This window comes from Canis lupus, chromosome 24 (assembly GCF_003254725.2).
Source record: "Canis lupus dingo isolate Sandy chromosome 24, ASM325472v2, whole genome shotgun sequence".
NCBI lineage: Eukaryota > Metazoa > Chordata > Mammalia > Carnivora > Canidae > Canis > Canis lupus.
Window position 1 is genome coordinate 23,453,300 of NC_064266.1, and position 23,346 is coordinate 23,476,645.

General features: G+C 45.4%; 1 protein-coding gene and 1 long non-coding RNA gene across 5 annotated transcripts in view; one reads left to right on the plus strand and one right to left on the minus strand.

Moving 5' to 3' along the window:
- Positions 1-23,346, plus strand: part of LOC112673834 (uncharacterized) — a 167,689-nt gene that overhangs the window by 119,597 nt on the left and 24,746 nt on the right. The gene's annotated exons all lie outside the window — the stretch shown is intronic.
- AHCY (adenosylhomocysteinase) lies at positions 1,790-15,267 on the minus strand. 3 transcript variants are annotated; one of them, XM_035705963.2, is made up of 10 exons: positions 15,108-15,267; positions 10,507-10,697; positions 9,293-9,368; positions 7,534-7,683; positions 6,376-6,488; positions 5,710-5,917; positions 5,531-5,618; positions 5,314-5,431; positions 4,346-4,540; positions 1,790-2,718 (listed from the first exon to the last, which is right to left on the minus strand). In XM_035705963.2, the coding sequence occupies exons 1-10, from the start codon at positions 15,133-15,135 to the stop codon at positions 2,587-2,589; spliced, it is 1,299 nt and encodes a 432-aa protein (XP_035561856.1). In that variant the 5' UTR covers positions 15,136-15,267; the 3' UTR covers positions 1,790-2,586. The 3 variants fall into 3 exon arrangements, with proteins under 3 accessions (XP_035561856.1, XP_035561859.1, XP_035561857.1); XM_035705966.2 differs by lacking the exon at positions 15,108-15,267 and adding an exon at positions 14,820-14,939; XM_035705964.2 differs by lacking the exon at positions 15,108-15,267 and adding an exon at positions 14,644-14,784.

The following is a 23,346-nucleotide window of genomic DNA, read 5'->3' on the forward strand; positions in this document are numbered from 1 at the left end:
AGCTTGTGGGTGGACACAGGGCTTGGATTGGGATTCCGAATCCTACCAGTACAAAAGCCAGCTCACTCTGGCCCCTCTCAGAGCTGGTTTCCTGATCTGTAAAATAGGAATTCAACTCCCTACAAAGTTATCATGAGAAATATATAAGCACTTTCTTACCAAAATGCCTGATACACAATTAGGTATGCAAGAAAATAGCGATGGGTATGGAAATAGATCTTTCTGTTTGACCACTGGTGTCACAATCAGTTGAGAAGTGGGTCCTACATCATGTTACTGGTAATTGTTGAAGTACCAAAATTTGTAAAATTATTTACAGTGGAATCATATCATATATGCCTGTAACATATTGTATGATCTTGAGTCAGGACATTTGGCCTCTCTGAACCTCTGTCCTCATTAGTAACATGGGAATAATACTACCTGATAGCCAGAGACGGAGAATATAAAAATGAACAAACCACATTTGTGGAATGCTCAGTCAAGCAGGGACATTTCAGGAGTCTGTGCAACTCATGGATTAAAACCAGAAATCTAATCTTAGAGTTCAAAGCCTATCCTTCCTGTCTCCCAGGCCACCTTTTGAGCCCTTTACCTCATAGCTCCTCCTAAACTATAGTCAAATAACCCTTTCCTACCTCATCCCCTCAACTCACTCTTGCTTAAGCCATTCTGCCTAGAATGCCCTTGCCTTCAATTCTTCTCGTTAAAAATCATCAGTTCTTTTAAAATTTACTTCAGGCATCACGTTTTCCCTGCTGCCTTTCTCCTGCTGCTGCCCGGGACTTACCTCTAAAGTTGGGCACAGAAAAAGAAATGCCAGGAGATGGCAAAGCTGTTTTGTGAATGCATTCTCCCCCTAGCTTGAGATCCCAGAAGGGTAGGGTTAAGTCTCAAACATCCCAATATCCCATCATCAGGCCCTCCATTCAGTGGATGACCCTTAGAATAGTCTCCAGTTACCCTTCCCAAGTGGATTCTTGATTTCTAAGACCAGCACAGAGTTCAATATATGACCATTTAGGCAAACAGGAGGGAGCTCAATTTCCTCTAAGTGGCCTCTTATAAATGTGGGACTTTAGGAAAGACATTTAATCTTTATGAGCCTCCATTCTCATCTATAAAATTAGGGTAACATGACTAAGCTTATTGTGAGAATAAAGAAAATCAACTACAAAGCACCTAGCATCCAGCAGATGCTCAATAAATAGTTCCCCCTGAGGAGCACTGGATCAACCCAAAGTGTAGGGATCCCTGGGTGGCGCAGCGGTTTAGCGCCTGCCTTTGGCCCAGGGCGCGATCCTGGAGACCCGGGATCGAATCCCACGTCAGGCTCCCGGTGCATGGAGCCTGCTTCTCCCTCTGCCTGTGTCTCTGCACCTCTCTCTCTCTCTCTGTGTGTGTAACTATCATAAATAAATAAAAATTAAAAAAAAAAAAAAAAAAACCCAAAGTGTAAAGGGGGAGAAAAATAAAATATGAATTGAAACACACAAAATATAAGGTAGAGGAAAAAATATGAATAGGGATTATAATGAATATAATGGGCTAAATTCACCTATTAAATGATAGTCTTAGATGAGGTTAAAAAATAGGCTGTTTACAAGAGACATACCTGAAAAGATAGAATTCTCTCACTTTACGCGTTCTTTCAACCCAAGGCTGTGCCTGCAGCCTTTATCAGTCCACACTGCAGACAACCCTTTGTTTTCATCAGCACACAACCATTACTTCTTATTCATGCCATATATTATTGGCTGTGGATTATCTATTTAATAAAGGCTCAAAATTTTTTAGGCACCAAAATTTTTATTTACCCTCCTTCCCACTCTCTTTGAACATTATAAACAATTAAACATTATAAACCAAACTAATCTTTTTGATCCAGGGTTGTGATAAGAACCATCATGTTACAAAGAGGTGGCCAGATCTATGTCTGCTTTTATGATTCTCTGGCCCTTCTCAACCTCAGGCTGTCACTTCTCTTGTCCTTTCTGGCTGTCCCTTAACAGTCTATTCTAACCTCTGTAAAATAGAAACTGAAAGTACTAACCTCATTGTTCTGTGAAACCTCTTCAAAAGAATGCCCAGCACTAAGCCAGGCTCTCTGGGGCATTCAAACTCTCAGAAGTTCCTCCCTTCCTTTTGATATCATTCATTCTCATCTGTCATGGGCTGAGGGACCAGTGAACCAGTAACTAAGAACATGGGTAGAAAGTTCATAGGCCAAGTGAGGGCCTAGATGGTAAAGTGTATGGGCTTTGTGACCACCACTGCTGACTTCCAAACTAAGTAAGGACTGACTGAGTGAGCAGTTCCAAAACCCCTGAGCTCAGGGTTCCTTGCGGGTTTCTCCTATGTACTTCTATTATGACCAGGGCTTGAGAAGGGGCTTCTCCATTCCCTCTGCCACACCTAGAACAGTATGAAGGATGCAGCAAAGGCCAAAGACTAAGTGACCAGCACTGGGGAGTCAGTGGGGGACATTAACAAACCTATCTCAAAGTTGGTGCCATTTGCTCTTGGGGAAGAGAGGTGGGACCCCAGCAAGGCCAGCAGTTATAAGGCAAACAATAAGCCTGGTTCTCAGTAGCGGTAATGATCGGGCTTGAAGGGGCCATCACGGGACAAGCCCAGGTACTGGGCCTGCTTCTCAGTCAGCTTGGTCAGCTTCACATTCAGCTTACCCAGGTGAGCTTCAGCCACTGCTTCATCCAGCTGGAGAGAAACACAGGAAGACCCAGAATCAATGCCATGCTCTGGGACCCCTTACCTGCATCCAGCTACCAATACAGACAATTATTCTGTTGGAGTATCTGTCATGTGTTACATCTTACCTCATCCTATCCTCATAGTCAGCTTCAGTGGATGTGTTGTTTTTGGCTGCCTAGCTTCCCTTTTTCAAGAGGGAACCATACCCACCCCCCAAAGTAGCCCCAATGAAACCATCAACTATATTCCTTCCTCACTCTCCACCAATCCACGCAACTAGCCAAAAGCTTCTCTGGAATTTAACTAAGGATAGAATATATTTTCTATGACAGGTAGAGACAGGGACTCTTCAATTCCTAAAAGGGAGGGAATCTTTTTTTTTTAAGATTTTATTTATTTGAGAGAGAGAGAGAGAGAGAGAGAGCACAAGCACTCTCTTGTGGAGAGAGTGGGGAGAGGGAGAAGCAGGCTCCTTACTGAGCAGGTAGCCTGATATGGGGCTCAATCCCAGGACCCTAGGATCATGACCTGAGCTGAAGGCACACACTTAACTGACTGAGCCACCCAGGTGCTGTCAGGGAGGGAATCTTTTTTTTTTAATTTATTTTTTTTAAGTTTTTTATTTATTTATGATAGTCACAGAGAGAGAGAGGCAGAGACATAGGCAGAGGGAGAAGCAGGCTCCATGCACCGGGAGCCCGATGTGGGATTCGATCCCGGGTCTCCAGGATTGCGCCCTGGGCCAAAGGCAGGCGCCAAACCACTGCGCTACCCAGGGATCAGGGAGGGAATCTTAAACAGGGAAGGTATCCGTCTCAGCTCATAAGTGGCAAGTCTATTTGATAAGTGAAATGAATGTAAAGAAAATAGCCAAGACATAGAAAGATGAATCTTTAGGTCCACTGTCTGACTCTTAGAGTTCTATGTTATATAGCCAAGAGTTCCTTTTTAGATTATAATGGTTGTGATAGTTTTAAAATATATCCTTAAAAGTCTGTCCAAAATTCTTTTTTTTTTTAAGATTTTACTTATTTATTTGACAGAGAGATAGAGAGAGCCAGAGAGCACAGCAGGGGGAATGGCAGAGGGAGAAGGAAAAGCAGGCTCCTCGCTGAGCAGGGAGCCCTATGTGGGGCTCAGTCCCAGGACCCTGGGATCATGACCTGAGCTGAAGGCACACACTTAACTCACTGGGCCACCCAGGTCCCCTTGTCCATAGATTCTTAACACCCTTTCCTTTAAGAGGGAGAGCCTATTCCTTATCTTTGAGTAACTCCCTCTAATGAATAGAATAAAGCAAAAATGATGTTGTGGGACTTGGAGACTAGGTCCTAAAAGGCACTTGCAGCTTCCTCCTTTGCTCTACTCTGGATCACTCATTCTAGGGGAAGGCCAGCTGCCATCTCATCTGGACACTTAAGCAATCCTATGGAGACGGACCCATGTGGTGAGGAATTGAGACCTGCCAACAGCCAACACTGACATGAAGTGAATCTTCCAGCCAGTCAAGCCTTCAGATGACAACAGCCACTCTCTGGGAGTCATTCCCTGCTTTTGGGCCTCCATTTCCTCCTCTGTTAGATGGAATGTTTCTGCCTATGGAGGACCCCTAAGAGGATAGAGATAAACCTACCTTTTTGGGCAGGAAGTGAACCCCAACAGAGTACTTGTCTGGGTGGGTCCACAATTCTATCTGTGCCAGCACTTGATTGGTGAATGAGTTGCTCATCACAAAGCTGGGATGGCCCATAGCACAGCCCAGGTTGACCAGCCGGCCCTCAGCCAACAGGATGATACGGCGCCCATTTTTCAGCCGGTAGCGGTCAACCTGCAATTGAGCAGAGCAATAATGAGGGTTGGCAGGGCACTGTTCCTGCCTCATCCTACCCTCTTGTCCAGCAGGACTTCCTCCCTCCAATAGTGTCTGTGAAGGGCCTAGACCATCTTAGAACAACCTCCAGCATTGCGCCTGGCACTCAAAATTAGTAGGAGCCAATATTTATTTAGCAGCTCTGAGCTACAAACCTCATGGGTCTGCTGTGAGAATTTAATGAGTGGACATGTGTCAAGCACTTGACACATGGTTTGGCAGATAGATACTAAGTACTCATAAGTATTAGCTAATATTATTATTGCCATGTGCCCTGGGCTAAGAGCATACACAATTATATATATACATATAATTATCACATTTGATTCTAATAACAACCCTATGATGTATGTACTACTATTATCCTCATTTCACACATAGAGAAACTGAAGTCTAAAGGGTTAAGTTGCTGCAATTTGAGCCTGGAGGACATTTTGAGGACAAATCCCATATTCTCAATCATCATGCTTAGTAAAAATTGAATGGAGTGGTACTCAACCTAAGCTGCACAGCAGAATCATCTTGAGAGCTTTAAAAAAAAAAAAAAAAAAAATGGAGATGTCCTGATGTCATTCTAAGATTTTGATTTAAGAGGCCTTAAAACCAGGCCTTCCTCCCTCCCATCTCACTGCCCAGGTTGCCAGAGTCTGCTCATCTACCCTCCTTGGTGATCAGTCCACAAACATGTCCCCCGCTGTCTTCCATCTGCCCACGCTGCTGGGCCTACTCACCTGGGGCTTGATGTTCACTTTCTCTACAGCATTTTCATTCAGCCATTTGACGTCAATCTCCACGTCAAAGTGTCCGATGTTACACACAATGGCATCATCTTTCATCTGTTCAAAGTGCCTGTTGGGGAGCGCCAACCCATGGAAAACTGTTAGGGACAAAGAGCGACCCAAGCCTAACCCCTTCCTTGTTCCCTGCAACCCCCAACCTAGCACCTACCGGCCAAGGATGATGTCAACACAGCCTGTGGTGGTGACAAATATATTGCCTTCCTGACAGGCCTCATCCATAGTGGTCACCTCATAGCCTGTGCAGAGATGGTGTCCACAGGTCATCCAGGGTGGCCCTGCCCCTCCTCTGGCCCCAGTGGCTGAGAGACAACCCTCGCCCTATCATACCCTCCATGGCAGCCTGCAGTGCATTGATGGGGTCGATCTCCGTGATGATGACGCGGGCCCCAAAACCCCGCAGGGCCTGGGCACAACCTTTGCCCACATCGCCATAGCCTGCTACCACTGCCACCTTGCCTGCAATCATCACATCCGTAGCCCGCTTGATGCCATCTATAAGAGACTCCCGGCAGCCATACAGGTTGTCAAACTTGCTCTGAAAGAAGAGGGGCAAAAGGGTGATGGGGGCAGGCAAGGCCCTGGGGCCTCAGAAACTACTCTCAGCATCTTGGCCTAATCAGCTCCTGTGACTTCTCCCTACCAGCTAATGTGCTCATATGCCCCTTGCTCTGAATCAGCCCAAGACCTTCTCCCTAGCCTTTCTATGCCAGTCTAGAAGGCTTCCTAAGGATTAACTGCTAAGAGAGATTGCCTAAAACCTGCTTCATTTTAAAACTCTTGGTGCCCAGCTCTAAAACTCACCATAGAGTTCTTTTCCTCTTTAATCTACTTATTACCCTCAGTCGCTTATTACCCCTTACCCACCCCCACCACCACCCCTCAAATGAGGGCTTCAAGTCTCTAGCCTACAGCCTTCCCAGGGGCCCTTCTTCAGAGGCCTACTCCTGAGCACTGGGAATGAACAGCTGAACATGGCACTGCCCCCAGACTCACTTTGGTGACAGAGTCGTTCACATTGATGGCAGGCACCTTCAGCTTCCCGTTGGCCATCATCTTGTATAGATTATGAACCCCTGTTGTGGTCTCTTCAGAAATGCCTCGGATGCCTGGACAAGAGAGAAGGGGATGAGCCTAAGGGGCTGCCCAAGGGGAAAAAGGCAGTGCCTCTGGCATGAGACCCCAAGAGCCTCAGAGAGCCCACACCTCAACTCATCCAAATTCCTTATCTTTGCCCCTGAAAGCTGCTCCTCTTTCTGGGTTCCATCTCTGTGACTGATACCAGTCACCTGATCCTCCAGGCCAGCATGCAAGAGGAGTCACCACCATCACCAGGCCTAAGCACTCCAGCTTGGGCTGGAGCTGGTGCTCTCTCACCAGCAATCTCAAGCTCTTCATGCCTGCTGCCACTGCCCTAGTGGCAGTGCCCAGCACGACCCATCTTCTACACAGGAGCCAGCAGCCATTTTTAATGTGTATATATTTTCAGAGAAATCTTTTTTTAGACTTTATTTATTCATGAGAGACACACAGAGAGAGTCAGAGACATAGGTTCCCTTGAGGAGCCTGATGCAGGACTTGATCCCAGGACCACGGGATCACGACCTGAACCAAAGACAGATGCTCAACCACTGAGCCACGCAGGTGCCCCCAGAGAAATCTTTTTAATATCATCCAATTATTTCTCTTTGCTCTCAGGATCAAGCCAAAATCTCTCTAGCCTGTTAAGTCCTCACACATCTGCCCTTCATTAGGGCTCCAGCCACACCCTGCAATTCTCCCCAGTGAAAAAAGCTGACAAACTGGCTTCCTTTCAGTTTCCTGAATAGTCCATCTTTTCCTGCCTCAGGGCCTTTGTACTCAGTACTCCCTCTACATTCCTCCCCACCCAGATTTAACAAAGCTAATCCCAGCCCTGGCCTTATGCTTGCCCTCAAACCAGACCTTAGCCAGGCCTCCCCACCACAACCTCAGCCCCACATCATCAGAAATCTGGAGTCCAGGCCCCAACATGTCTGTGGGAAACTGCCATCCTCCCATCTTCCACAGAATCTGCTGCTCGAGGCAGTGGAATCTTGCCAGGCTGCTGCTTTCACATGGGCAAGCAGGCCCCATCTAGAACACCTTGCCCACACACCTACCCCACTTACCTACCTGATAGGAGCTGTGGGTACTTGGTGTGGATGAGATTGGTAAGGTCACCTCCGTCATCCAGAATCATGTTGAGGGGTCCATCCTTAAAGTACAGTGTCTGCTCAATGCACCACAGGTACTCCTCATCCGTTTCACCCTTCCAGGCATACACTGGAGGTGGAGTGGGACAGCACATCAGAACCTGGCCCTCCCCACTGGTGCCTGCTCCAGGGAACCACCTGAGCACAGCCAATACAATCTCCTACCAAATTCCCATCCCTAGAAGATTCAGGCAGTGAAAAGAACAGAACTTGGAACCAGATCTGAGTACAAATCCTGGTTCTACATTCACCAGCTGTGTGACTTTGAGCAAATCACTTCCCCTCTGTGAGCCTCAGTTTCTTCATCTCTAATATACAGATTAAGGCCAAGTACGGCCCCCCAGATATAGGTATCTGGAAATAATTATTTCCTTCCCTACTCCCTTCTGTCTGGGCCCCAAAGACTAGGACATCAACCTAAGGACCAGGGCTCCCACCCATGATGCCTACTGCTGGGATGAAGGTGCTACAGGATCAGTGAGCCACACTCAGGTGGACCAGCAGCCAAAGTCCAAGATTAATTTTGCACTGAAGGACTTGAGGGCCCAGCAGTCTCTGTGGTGGGTTGTCCCAGACTGTCTGACCAAAAAATTATTCTGACTGTCTCATGCTCCATCTCGTTTTTTCTATCTCTGAGGCAGGCAATACCATCATCATCATTTACAGATGCCCAGAGAGAGGCTAAGATGTGCCCTGTCACTCAGCATGGGCATTCCAGAACAGCCACCAGAATCCAGGACTCCTGACTGCCAGCCCAGACTGGGACACTGACGCGGGGGGGGGGGGGGGGGGGGGGCGCGCTTCCATGAATCTCCTGTGAGCAAATGTAACTGACCAAGCAGGCCCAGCAGCTGCCTCCTCCCCCAAACTATAGCAGACAGTGGTCTTGTAAACAAGGCCTTTCCCAGAAAAGGGTCATGGAGTCAAATAAGGCTGAGGAGTGGGGGACCTGTCTGAGCCCTTCCAAGCCCCCCCCAACCCATTCCCTCCACCTATGGCTGGTTAGAAGGAATGTCCTATTTATTTTATTTTTTTAAGATTTTATTTATTTATTCATGAGAGACAGAGAGAGAGGAGAGACACAGAGGAGAAGCAGGCTCCATTCAGGAAGCCCGACGTGGGACTCGATCCCGGGACTCCAGGATCACACCCTGGGCCAGAGGCAGGTGCCAAACCACTGAGCCACCCAGGGATCCCCAGGAATGTCCTATTTAATCACCATCAGAGCTAACCACTCTCCTCCTCAAGTCCCAGCAGACTGTGCCTGTTTCTTCAGCAGCTTGTGATAAAGTCTCAGCCCCCCAGACTATCAGACCCTAGGGCAATGAACCTCTGAGGCTCTTTTTCTGCCCATATCTCTCCCTGATTCTTTTTGGAAATGACCTACATTCTTCCTTTAAGGAACTTCCTCTCCTCCACATCATATGGCTCCCAATCATAAGATCCCACCCTTCCTGGTTACAGGACTTGAGATGGGCCAGTAAGTGCATTCCACAGGATTTTAGACGACAGTGGAACAAAACAAGTCTTTCCTTCAATCATTAGACTAGAATTCTGCAACCATGACTCCTCTCCCCTGCCATGGGAAAACTTGTCACAGTAGGAGTCAGTGAAGAAAACAAGGAGAAGCAGAGTTCCATCATGTATTCCCATATCCCTCAGCAGCAAACAGGACTCACCTGGAATGCCAGCCTTGGCAATGGCAGCAGCTGCATGGTCCTGGGTAGAGAAGATGTTGCAGCTGGACCACTGCACCTGGAACAAAAAACAAGACAGGGCTACCAGTCATAGACAGCTCAGAAGCACTGGGGTCACTGGAAAGGGATAAAGCAAAGCCCTGGATCGAGAGGGAAGAGGCCCCGCAGGCTCTTCAACCATAGGCTGCGGACAACTGATGAGTAGATAAGAGCCAGAGCATTAACAAAACCCAATTTAGGTTTTAAAACATCACCTGGTACTAAACATGATGTGGAGGTTAAAGGGCTCCACAAGGAAGCAAGGAGACAAGAAGCTGCTGTAAGAGTTCAGACAAAGAAATGCAATGGTGGCAGTGGAGGTGATGATGGGTATATTCTGCAGGTTGAGATGATAGAACTTGCTGTAGGATTAGCTGTCGGGGTGAGGGAGGAAAAGGAGTCAGGGATGACCCCAGGTTCTTGAGCTGAGAAGACTGGAAGGTTGATGTTTCCATTTACTTACATGAGGAAGACTGCAGGAAGAGGAAGGGAACAGGAAATCATGAATTTGAACATGTTGAGGTTGAGCTGTCTATTAGATATCTACGTGGAGTTGACTGACACATCAGCTGCTGGATACATAAGTCTGGAGTTGCAGGGAGAAGTCCAGGCTAATACACATATTTGGGAGTTATACAGACAGTATTTAAAGCCATAAAATCAGACCACTGAGTGTGAATGTTGAAATAAGCATCCAAGGACTGAGCATTGGTGGGATTGTCGGTTGGTATTGGCTGCTCTTCTCTGCCCTGTCTTGGGAAACCATCTTACTCCAAAGTTCCCAGAAAGGTTAGAAGAGCTGCCAGCCATTGGTACTTATAACCTAAGCCGAAACAATGAAAGTACACCATCCTTCTGGCACCATGATTGGTCCATAGCAGGTACATGAACCTGGGAGGGCCAGTGAGAGCCAGTCCTTGGATGATCCAGTGGGACATCAGCGTTGAGGTTTTCCCACCCCGAGCTCCTCAGTTAGAAGGGTGTGAGCTGAAGGAACTCAGGAACTATTGTCCTAGTCAGGTCGAAAATACGCATAAGAATAGTCACCACAAAGGGTGTGGACACTGTCGACAAGCTTGGAGCCCCTGCTGGGCCAAAGGGGCACCACATTGGACTTCCCTGCCCCCACCCCCCACAGAAAATACTGAAGGCCTCACCTCAGCACCCAGGGCTACGAGGGTCTCAATGAGGACAGCTGTCTCCACGGTCATGTGTAGGCAGCCAGCGATGCGGGCACCCTTCAGTGGCTTGGAGGCCGAGTACATCTCCCTCATGCGCATCAGGCCCGGCATCTCATTCTCTGCTATGTCCAGGGCCTTGCGTCCCCAGGAGGCCAGGCTGATGTCAGCTGCAGGGCCAAGATGGATGAGATTGCGTGAGCTGTCTCCTCCCACCAACCGCAAAGCACCACCATTCTCACTCATTCAACAAGGATTTACAGAGCCAGGGCAGTCAAAAAAGACAGACATCGTCCCTGCCTAACCACAGCTTACAGCCTTGTGGGAGAACACGTGTAATCAAAGAATCAACAGGAATGTGAAAATTACAACACAGGTAAATGCCCCTTGAAAATAGCTATCAGCTTATACGTAAGTCCTACTACCCCCCCCTTCCCCCCCCTTTAAGATTTTATTTATTTATTCATGAGAGACACAGAGAGAGAGAGAAAGGGGCAGAGACACAGGTAGAGGGAGAAGCAGGCCCCATGCAGGGAGCCCGATGTGGGACTCCAGGATCACACCCTAAGCTGAAGACAGATGCTTAAATACTAAGTCACCCAGGCGCACCCACTATTGGAAATAGACCCACTACCCTCCCACTACCCTTTCTGATCACCTAGGTTGGTCACCTACCAACCTCATTTCTTAAAGATTTTGGCTTCTGGCGCTCCATCTTCCAAGTCATCATTCTTGGTGACTCCATCACTCATAAATAATATCAAACACATTGGACTCAACACAGTTGCTTGATCTCCTTCACCACATGAATATGCTGCTTCCCCCTACTCATGTTCCTTTCCACTCAGAGTAAACTCACCTGTATAACGAACACTCTTGGCCTCTCTCTGCCTTAGAGGAAGCCAGAGTGGCTTGTCTGATTGGTGAATTTGGGAGGAATAAAGGGCATGCTCAGTTCAGCTCTCCCTTTGCAAGCAAGCAGCCAGCCAGCCTGCAGGAAGCAAGTTCTTCCACAGAGACCTGCCTTGCTCACCTTGCCTGTACCTGGAGGAACTGCCCAATTTGGCAGTTTGTTAGCAGGATCACTGGACTTCAACACTCATCTCTACCCTCTGGCTTTGATACTATCAATAATGAGTTATGTTTTGGCTTCTACCACCCCAAATGTCTCAAATTTGCCCACATTCTCAGACAGGAAAGAAGAATACTATAATGAGCTCTCTCGCCATCTCATAGTCTTCTAATAATCTCACCCTTTCTGTCTCCCAGCCCACACCAGCCCCATTCCCCAGGTCAGTGGTTGCAAACTTCCACAGTAAGAGTCATCAGGCATACTTGTAAAACTCTCCTAGAAAAAAAGATTCAATAGGTCTAGGATGAGGGCTGGGACTCCTGGTGATTTTAATCTCTCGGGAAATTTAGAACCTGCCAATCATCCAAAGATGTGGTGGGTGAGAGGGAAAGGATTGTAGAGAATTTAATGGTAACAATAAAACTAAGTCAGTCTGCTTCCTACTGTACATCTAAACAATTTCAGAGAAAAAATGAGGGAGGAACTATTGCCACAATGCCTCACCACACATCCCATTGCTATCACCCTCCTACCTCACCCCCACCCATCCACCTCTTTGGAAATCTTGATTTCAAGCAACCAACTCTAGCCATGTCCCATCTTTCTAATCCTCTCCCTCTGGAGCCCCAACTCCAGTAAGGGCAAGGATGGTGAGGTCAGAACCTCTAATGCATTAATCCTACCAATTTCCAGTCTCTCACCACACCACCTTCCTATTCTCAACTTCTTCCACAGTTTAAGATTCCACTGTTCCCTCTGAAAACCTCTTGGCAAAACTCCCACCCTAGTTAAACCCAATCCCCCACTGCACCCAAGCCAGTGAGCCCAGCAGGAGGAAAACCACAACCATATCAAGACCAGAAATCTCATGGGACACCAAGCAATCTTTGTACATTTTCTTAGTAAATTTATTCTCCTTAGGTTGGGGTGCCTGGATAGCTCCAGTTATGTGTCCAACTCTTGATTTCAGTCATGATCTCAGGTTGTGAGATAGAGCCCCACATCGGGCTACATGCTGAGCATGGAGCCTGCTTGACTCTCTCTCCCTCTGTCCCCCACCTCACACTCTCTTGCATACGCTCTCTCAGAAAAAAAAAAAAAAAAATTTACTCTTTTGCTGCTCTGTCCAAACCTCTAACGCCTCTCCTCACCAACTAATGACAATTCACTGAGAAGAATTCAGAACTACGCCACATTTCCTCTGTGCAATCCACTATCCTCCTCCTCTGTAGCTATAGACCAAGCATTTTTGTTACAAGAGAACAGCTCTACTAGGTGGGGCTTGATCCCATGTCCTCTCAACTTTTTTCGGAACTTCACTACTCTGAAACTGTTCTCAAGGTCTCCCAAGATTGGCCTCATCCTACATCTAAAGGTCAATTATCTATCTTTATGTTTCTCCTTGAAGTACTGCTCCCACTAGTTATATCCTCCTTCTGAAACACTTTCTTTTCTTGGCTTCTATGCCTGTCCTTCTGTGGTTTTCTTTCTACCTTCCTGGCTCCTCTTCCTTCAACTGACTCTTATGTTTGGAAACCTTCAGGGTTTCCATCATCTTGCCTCTTACCAGATGAGCTCATCCAGTTCAGCTTGAAATACCTTCCCTACAGCAATTATTCCTATGTTATTTCCAGCCCAAACTTCTCCCCTGAATTTAGGACTCATAAAATCCATCTTATCTACTCAGCATCTCTACTTGGATGCCCAACTGGATCTACTATGTGTCATGCTTGAGCCCTTGGGACTCCTCCTCCCTCCTAAACTTTTACTTCCCCTATCTTCCCTTTTTAGGAAATGAAACCATTTGACCAGCTACTTCAGCCAAAATCTTAAGATTTCTTTATTCTTTTCCCCTTTCACCAACCCTCCCCCTTCCAGCACAAATAGGCTCTCAATCCTGACCAGCTGATCTCTCCACCGTATGATAAGCCCCCACTGATGAGACCTTGACTTAAGCTTTCTGAGCTTCAGTTTCATAGGGACAACTGTCTACTCCAGCTACTTGATAAGCTACTATTTCCACAGAAACTTTACAAGTACTCCGTACTAGTGCCTCAGCTTCTTCCTCTGTATAATGGGATAAAGTCCAATTCCAAAGATTATTTTGTAAACACATGCAAATCACCAAATACGATGCAAACACTCCATAAATACCGATGCCTTTCTCTAGGTTTAATGGTGTCTTGAATTTAAAAACTACTAGCAGGGCAGCCCTGGTGGCTCAGTGGTTTAGCACCTGCCTTTGGCCCAGGGCATGATCCTGGAGACCCGGGATCAAGTCCTAGGTCGGGCTCCCTGCACGGAGCCTGCCTCTGTGTGTGTGTGTGTTTCGAATGAATAAATAAAATAAAAACTACTAGCAGCCCGAAGAGATTTGTGCTAAGAGTTCATTGAGTTTGCTCCAACTGTGTCCACTTATACACAGTGGTGAAAATGTGTGCTTAGAGGCCTTCAAGGCCTACATTCTTATCCTGCTCCAACATCTCCCAGCTGTAAGATCTTGAGCAAACTACCTTTACTCCTGTGTCTCTGCATACTCATCATAAAATTAGAAATAGCCCCTTCCCCAAAAAACCGTGAGAATAAAGTGAATTAGTGTAGAATAAAGCTCAGAAGAGGTGCCCATCCCATTGTATACGCCCAATAAATATGAACTGTCCCGACGCCTGGGTGGCTCGGCGGTTGAGCGCCTGCCTTCGGCTCAGGGTGTGATCCTGGAGTCCCGGGATCGAGTCCCACATCGGGCTCCCTGCATGGAGCCTGCTTCTCCCTCTGCCTGTGTCTCTGCCTCTCTCTCTCCTCTCTGTGTATTCTCATGAATAAATAAAATCTTTAAAAAAAGAGTAACTGTCATTTTATCAACTTCAATCCATAGGACAGCAGGGATTTTTCTAAGCACTCCAAGTTTTCTCGGAGAGTCTCTGCACGACTGTCCCTGTTGGCCAGGACAGTGACCCCAGAGATTGAGTAACGAGCCCCAAGTCCCTGTGAGTGGACTAGCGCCGGCCCCAGGCTCGCTCTTCAGGCCTCTCCTCCTCACATGCCTTAGCGGCTCCAGCGCCCTCGCCTTCCCTACAGGAGGCCCAGACAGGATTGGGCACTTGTCTGGGTCCACCCAGCTGGCCAAGGGGCCAGTCCAGGCCCAGACCGCAGCATCTTGACCTCCCGGCCCTGCAGGTGCCAGTCCCAGGCCGCGGCCAGGTGCACGCTCTCCGCCCACCCCAGCCTCCTCCGTGCGCGACACGCCGCCGGTTAGCTGCTCCGCAGCCCACGCCGTTGCACTGGGCCTCGCACGGCACGCCGGGACTTGTAGTCCACCACCGCCTAAGACGACCGGCTCGCTGCGACGTGAGAACTCCAACCCCCAAACTGCCTCGCGCGGCCAAGATCGCGCCGAGCTAAAGATTCAAGGGGACCAGGAGCGCACCGCGAGGGCCCTGCGGCCGCCTCCCAGACAAGCCCCGGCGCGAGCTGAGCCGACCTGACTAGGTCCACTTCTGGAACTCACCGACTTTGTAGGGCAGTTTGTCCGACATGCTGGCAGCGCTTCCGCACAGAGTGATGGACACCGAAGGGAGCCGGCCTCAGGGGTAGGACCTGACACTGGAAGGGCGGCGCTGGGCAGAGATCTGCACCAGGCGCCGGCGCCTTTAAGTATCTTCCTCTGTCTTGCATATTCATGAGCCCCGTTGGAGCTGAGTGGTCGGGGGCGGGGCCCAACGCCAGGGGGCGGGAGGCTGGAGCCGGAACGGACTTTGATCCCCGCTGGGGGGAAAAAACAATTTTGTCCACACTGGTTCTGGAAGGGAGCTCTGGGAGAGGCCTGAGAGCAAACCTGAGGCCCTCTTTCTTTCATTCGTTCAGCCAGGAAATCCAAAGTCAAAACTGAGTGGAACTGCTATTCTAACCAGTTCACTTCCCTGAGCCGCAATTTTCTCATTAATAAAATGGGCTAAATGATAACTTACCAAACGGATTATACATAAAGTTGCAATGTCAGGTACCTAGCACATCCCAGATACTACACACTCCCCTGCAGGTAACCACTATCCTGAGTTTAGGTAAAGTCTCATGCATTTTACTACTTTTACTACATATGTCTACATCGTTAAACTTTTTTTTTTTTCGTTAAACGTTTTATAGAATTCTTCCTATATTTAAGACCTTTATATAAATAGTACCATACTAAAATAAATAAGTAAATAAATAAATAAATAGTACCACTGTACTTAGCCTTCTGAAACTTGCTTTCTTCTGTCAATAAACATTTCTATGAATCGTGTGTAGTTTTAATGTATTTATTTTTGCTTTTACTGCCGGATAGTATTTTATGTGTACATTCCATGTAATTTATCTGTTCTATTGGCTGATGTGCAGGTTATATACAGTCTGTCGCTATTGCATACATGCAGCAATGGGCATTTCTGTACTTGCCTCTTAGTGCACATGTGCAAGTGTCTCTAGGGCAGAAATGTGCCCAGAGGAGGCGTTTCTAGGCTGACATATTTGTAACTTGATTAGATACTGCCAAATTGCTTTCCAAAGTAGTTTTACCATTTACCCTTCCATCAGCAGTATCTGAGAGGGCCTGTTTTTCCTTATCTCTGTGACCACTTGTCTAACAGATTTTTGTTGACCTGTTGGGTGTAAAAAATATATCTCCTTGTGGGTTTTATTTTAAGACTTTATTTATTTGAGACAGAGGAAAAGAGAGAGCATGAGTGGGCTGAGGAACAGAGGGAGAAGCAGGCTCCATGATGAGCAGGGAGGCCAAGGTGGGGCTTGATCCCAAGAGCCCAGGATCATGACCTGAGCCAAAGCAGGTGGTTAACCAACTAAGCCAGCCAAGCGCCCTCTTCGTGTGGCTTCAACTGGCCACCTAAAGACCCTTTAACATCTCTCAAGGAAGGCGCCCCACCCCCACCCCAACTGCATTCCCCCACTCTCCCTACAAGCCCACTCCCCCACCCCCCGCTGCTGTCCATTTTCTTCCTTCTCTTCTCAAACTTTTCAGAGTTGTTCTGTTCTGGATCTGCACTTCCTCACCTCCCACTCAGTTCTCAGCTGTGTGGCCTCTACCCCCAGATCTTGGCTGAAATTTCTACAGCCAAGGTCATCAGGGAACCTGGCCTGAATCCAACAGATGTGCCTCAGCCTGCATTCCCACCTCCCTGCAACATAAATATGCCTTTGGCTTTCTCTTTCCTGCCTCTCCTATCAGTATTTATTCCTGTTCACTCAGTTTCTTCTCTGACCTTAGCAACTTCGCCTTTCTCTAGTGCCTTTAACGGTTGATGTTCCTTTTTCCTCTTTCTCTGCTCCTCCTTCCTCTGCCATTTCACCACTTCTGTTGTGACCATTTCTGTCAAGTTGATCCATGTGTCCATGGATTAAAACACTGCCTTATGCCAGAAGCCACCTGTTTCTCTTCTCAATCACATGCCCCTTCTCCCCACCATGGGAGTTATTGCTACAGTGAATTTTGTCTTTTTTTTTAAGATTTTATTTATTTATTCATGAGAGACAGAGAGGCAGAAACACAGGCAGAGGGAGAAGCAGGCTCTACATGGGAGAGTCCGACATGGAACTCGATGCTGATCCCGGGTCTCCAGAATCATGCCCTGCGCCAAAGGCGGTGCTAAACCGCTCAGCCACCCCGGCTGCCCCTACAGTGAATTTTGTCTTAATCATTCCTTTGCTTTTCTTTTTTTTTTTTTTTCTTTGCTTTTCTTAATGGGTTTTACTACCTATATTACTATCTCTAAACAGCAAATTGTTTAGTTTTGACTGGTTTTTGCCTTTGCATAAATGCAGTCATACTGTATATATTCTTCTGCAACTTGCTTTTCTCTCGACATTGTTTTTGAGTCATTCTTGTAGATGATGTTGCTATGGTTCCTTTATTTTCTGTATAATCCATTGTATATATATACCACAATTTACAATTTTTTTAGACTTTATTTGACAGAGAGAGAACACAACTAGGCAGAGTGGCAGGCAGAGAGAGAGGGAGAAGCAGACTCCCCACTGAGCAGGGAGCCCAATGTTGGGCTCAATCCCATGGATCATGACCTGAGCCAAAGGCAGACACTTAACTGACTGCGCCACCCAAGCGCCTCTAATTCATGATATTGTTGATAGGCATTGAGTTGTTGCAGTTTTTTCTACTACAAATAATACTGCTCGAACATTCTTCACTTATGCTCAGGTGCAGCTTAGCTAGGTAATATGAAACAGTTTCCCAAAATGGTCGCATCAGTCTATATTCCTACCAACTTTGGATAAAAATTCTTGTTCTACCCCCCTTGCCAGCACATCCTGTTATCAATTTTTATTTTCTGCCAACCTGGTAAGTATGAGATGATCTCTCATTGTGGTTGTAGTTTGGATTTCTGTGACTACTAATGAGGTTGCACACCTATTCACATGTACTCATATGAATCCTGTCTGGTCCCTTCTCTGTAAAAGTTCCACTCATGTCTTTCCCACTTAAAAATAAGTGGTTTGTTTTTCATTTTAAATTAATAGGAATGCTTTGCATGTTCTGAATACTAGTCCTTTACTAACCATATGTGTTGCAGATATCTTCTCCAGGTTTGTGGTTTGTCTTCTCAACCTGTTTAAGTGGAAATTCTTAGTTTTAATGTAGTCAAATTTATCTTTTCCTTTAGAGTTAGTGGGAGTTTTTGTCTTGTTTTAAGAAGTCTATATATCCCAAGGTCATAAAGAATTTCTTCTGGATTGTTTTCCCAAAGTTTTATGATTCAGTTATGTATGTGGTTGGTATGAGATAGGAATTCTCTTTCACTTTTTTCCCACATGAGGGGGATCCCTGGGTGGCTCAGCGGTTTGGTGCCTGCCTTTGGCCCAGGGCGCAATCCTGGAGTCCTAGGATCGTGTCCCATGTCAGGCTCCTGGCATGGAGCCTGCTTCTCCCTCTGCCTGTGTCTCTGCCTTTCTCTCTCTCTCTATCATAAGTAAATAAATAAATCTTAAAAAAAAAAAAAAACCTTTTTTCCCACATGGGTAAGCAGTTGTCCCAGTGCATCTGTCTTTGGCGCAAGGCGTGATCCCAGGGTCCTGGGATCAAGTCCCGCATTGGGCTCCTTGTGAGGAGCCTGCTTCTCCCTCTGCCTATGTCTCTGCTTCTCTCTCTGTCTCTCATGAATAAGTAAATAAAATCTTAAAAAAAAAAAAAAAAAGAATAGTGCATCCTTCCCCCAAGGATGTATAGTGTCATCTTCATCATAGATTAAGTGTCCATACATACATGGTTATTTCTGCACTCTCTATTTTGATGCATTGAACTATGCCAACTCTACCCTGTTTATTTTTTTTTCTCTACCCTGTTTAAAAGACTAAAGCTTTATAGTAAATCTTTTTATTAAGCTGGCTCCTTGCCCAATGTGGGGCTTGACCTCATGACCCTAAGATCAAGGGTTGCATGGACTACCAACTAAGCCAGCCAGAAGCCCCTAAAACTTCATAGTAAATCTTGATATCTGGTAGAGGAAGTCCCCCCACCACCGTGTTCTTATTCAAGAGTATATAATTTGTAAACAGTGATATACACAGAACTTAAGTATTATACAGATGAATCTTGGGATCCCTGGGTGGCGCAGCGGTTTAGCGCCTGCCTTTGGCCCAGGGCGCGATCCTGGAGACCCAGGATCGAATCCCACATCAGGCTCCCGGTGCATGGAGCCTGCTTCTCCCTCTGCCTGTGTCTCTGCCTCTCTCTCTCTCTCTCTGTGACTATCATAAAAAAATAAAAAATTAAAAATTAAAAATTAAAAAAAATTATACAGATGAATCTTGACAAATACATACATCCATGTAATCTATCCCCCAGCAAAATAAAAGAGTATGTATGAGGTTATTTTTTTTTAAGTTCACATGGAAAAAATAAAAATAAAAAAAATAATAATAAAGTTCACATGGGGGATGCCTGGATGGCTCAGTGGTTGAGCGTCTGCCTTCAGCTCAGGGCATGATCCCAGAGTCCCAGGATCAAGTCCACATCAGGCTCCCTGCATGGATCCTGCTTCTCCTCCCTCTACCTATGTCTCTGCCTCTCTCTCTGTGTATCTTGTGAATAAATAAATAAAATCTTTTAAAAAAAATAAATTTCATATGGAGTGGATGTATCACACAGGGTTTTGGGTTTTTTTCCCCATCTTTTCATTATTAGGACTGCCATGAGTTACTTATTAATGCTGAATTCCCTATATATTTTGGATCATTCCCTTGAGGGAAAAAAATCCTAGAATTTAGAGTAAAGTAACTAGATCAAAGGACGTAAGCATTTTAAAGGCTCCTCCTGATTTTATTGCCATATTTTCTAAAAATCATCTGTAGTGTCTGAGTTCATGTTACTGCATGTTTACCAGCATGCATATTATCCTTGTTTTTGTTGTGGGGTTTTTTGTGTGTTTTTCTTTGTTTTGTTTTTTGCTGATGTAGTAGGTGAAAATGATACATTGTTGAAATGTACATTTCTTTACTATTGGAGCAAAAGGTTCCTGGACAAACCTAGCAAGAACATCCCACTGATGGGCAGCCTGGGTGGCTCGGTGGTTTAGCACCGCCTTCAGCCCAGGGCATGATCCTGGAGACCAGGGATCAAGTCCCACTTTGGCCCTGTTGCATGGGGCCTGTTTCTCCCTCTACCTGTGTCTCTGTTGCTCTCTGTGTCTCTCATGAATAAGTAAATAAAATCTTAAAAAAAATTCCACTGAAAGTTTACCACAGTCTATTGATTCTGTGCCATATACTGTGAGATACTTTATTTTCCAGTTTGTTTCTTCAAAATTGATTGCCATTCCCCTTTTACTGTCATACTTCTCTGGTGGAGATAACTTCCACCTGGCCCATTGCCTGTCAAGTCTCAAACTACCTTGTCGACACTCCTGCTGTGAACTTTGGGGAGGCACATCACCTTTCTTTTTTTCTTTTTTTTTTTAAGATTTTATTTATTCATTCATGAGAGAAGAGAGACAGAGACAGGGAAAGAGAGAAGCAGGCTCCATGCAGGGAGCCCAATGTGGGACTCAATCCCGGGACTCTACTCCAGGATCACACTCTGGGCCAAAGGCAGGCGCTCAACCACTGAGCCACCCAGGAATCCCCGCACATCACCTTTCTGAGCCTTGTTTTCCTCTCCTGTAAAATGGGAATAAGAATAATATCACCTTGGGATCCGTGGGTGGTGCAGCAGTTTGGCGCCTGCCTTTGGCCCAGGGCACGATCCTGGAGACCCGGGATCGAATCCCACGTCGGGCTCCCAGTGCATGGAGCCTGCTTCTCCCTCTGCCTATGTCTCTGTCTCTCTCTCTCTCTCTCTCTGTGACTATCATAAATAAATTTAAAAAAAAATTTTTTTAAAGAATAATATCACCTTAGAGGGTTAGTGCTAATCGAAAAGCACTTTACAAAAAAAAAAAAAAAAAAAAGAAAAGCACTTTACCTTCACATGGATACAGCACTTTACAGGTTACAAAGCACTTTTGAGTCCATTTTCTCATTTTGGAAAATTAATAACTTTTCCTATTAAACAGATACATTATGTGAAATGTAAAAAATATAGAAAAATATAAAAAAGAAACAAACTAATTCAGAGAGATGACTATTCAGAGATTATGACTATTACCATTGTGATAAATTTCTTCCTAGTCTCTTTTCATTACATATATCTAAGATCATATTGTATAAACTATCTTATTTTTTTATACCTAAAATTATCACATGAGCTAGCTTCATAATGCTCTCATTTATGCCTGGTTGTATTAAAAGGCCTTTGTAAATAATAGCTCATTTAATCATAATAATAATATTTTTTTAAAAGATTTTATTTATTTATTCATGAGAGACACAGAGAGAGGCAGAGACACAGGCAGAGACACAGGCAGAGGAAGAAGCAGGCTCCATGCAGGGAGCCCGATGTGGGACTTGATCCTGGGTCTCCAGAATCACACCCTGGGCTGAAGGTGGCGCCAAACCGCTGAACCATCCAGGCTGCCCATAATAATAATATTAAGTAGGTTTTCCTTATAATGCAAATGAAGAAACTGGCACAGAGAGGTTAAGTAACTTTGCCATAGTCACACAGTTAATATGTAAAGAAACTGGAATTTCAAGCCAGGTGGTCATACTCCAGAATTTGTTCTTAACTCCTATATTATGCAGTATCTCTTATTACAGAAATTCCAGCCTATGGGTGTATCACAATTTATGTATCGGAGGCGTCTATTGTTTCAGTTTCCCTGTTACAAGTAAGACATTAATGTGTCCCACCTTTGATATGTTATGGCTTCAGATAAATACACAGAAATAGAATAGCTTGCTTAAGGAATATCAATATTTGTCAACATCCTTTAAAAAAACATTTATTTATTTATTTATTTATTTATTTATTTATTTATTTATTTGAGAGAGAGGGAGAATGTGAGAGTGAAGGGAAGAAGGAGAGAGAGAATCTCAAGCTGACTCCCCACTGAGTGCAGAGCCCAGACCCATTTCATGATACTGAGATCATGACCTGAGCTGAAACCAAGAGTCAGTGGCTTGACTCACTGAGCCACCCAGGCACCCCAATATTTGCCAAAGTCTTGATCCAACTTGTCAAATTACCCTCCAGAAATTTGATTCCTGTTCTTGATATTCTCCAAAATTGGGATACAATTATAATATTTCAAATATTTTCTAATTTACTGGGTGAAAAAACTTGGCCATACATTCTCCAACCATAAGCTTTATCCTTTTTTTTTTTTAAGATTTTATTTTTTTTATTCATGAGAGACACACAGAAGCAGAGACACAGGCAGAGGGAGAAGCAGGCTCCCTGCGGGGAGTCCGATGTGGGACTTCATCCCAGGACCCCGGGATCATGACCTGTGCCAAAGACAGATGCTCAACCCCTGAGCCACCCAGGTATCCCACATTATCCTTTTTTAAATAAACTTTTTATTTTGAGGTAATTGAATATTCACATGCAGTTGTAAGAAATAATACAGAGAGATCCCATGGTCCTTTTACCCTGTTTCCCCCAGTGGTGATATCGTGCAAAACTATGCAGAATATCAGAACGAGGATATTGATGTTGATACAGTCAAGATACAGAACATTTCCATTACCGCAAGAATCCCTCATGTTGACCTTTTATAGCCACACCCACTTCTCTCCTTCTATTCCCCTGTCACTAATCTATAGTCCATTTCTATAATTTTGTCATTTCAAGAATGCTATATAAATGGAACCCTACACTATATCACCTATTTGGATGGCTTTTCCCACTCAGCATAATTCTTTGGAAATTCATCCAGTTTGATCCATTTATCAAAAGTTCATTCCCCAAAAAAAAAAAAAAAATTTCATTCCTTTTTATTGCTGAGTAGTATTCCTTGCTGTGGATGCACTAATTGGTTTAACTAGTCGTCCATTGAAAGACATCTGGGTTGTTTCCAGTTTTTGACTGGAATGAATGAATAAATAAATAAATACAGTTGCTATGAATATCCATGTACAGGTTGTTATGTGAATGTAAGTTTTAATTTTTCAAGGATGAATGCTCAGAAATAGAATTGCTGGGGACCACCTGGCTGGCTCAGTCAGTAGAGCATAAAACTCTTCATTTTAGGATTGTAAGTTCAAGCCCCACATTGGGTATGGGGAATACTTAAAATCTCTTTTTTAAAAAGTGAAATTGCTGGGCTGTGTGGTAATTGCATGTTTAGTTTTATAAGAATAAA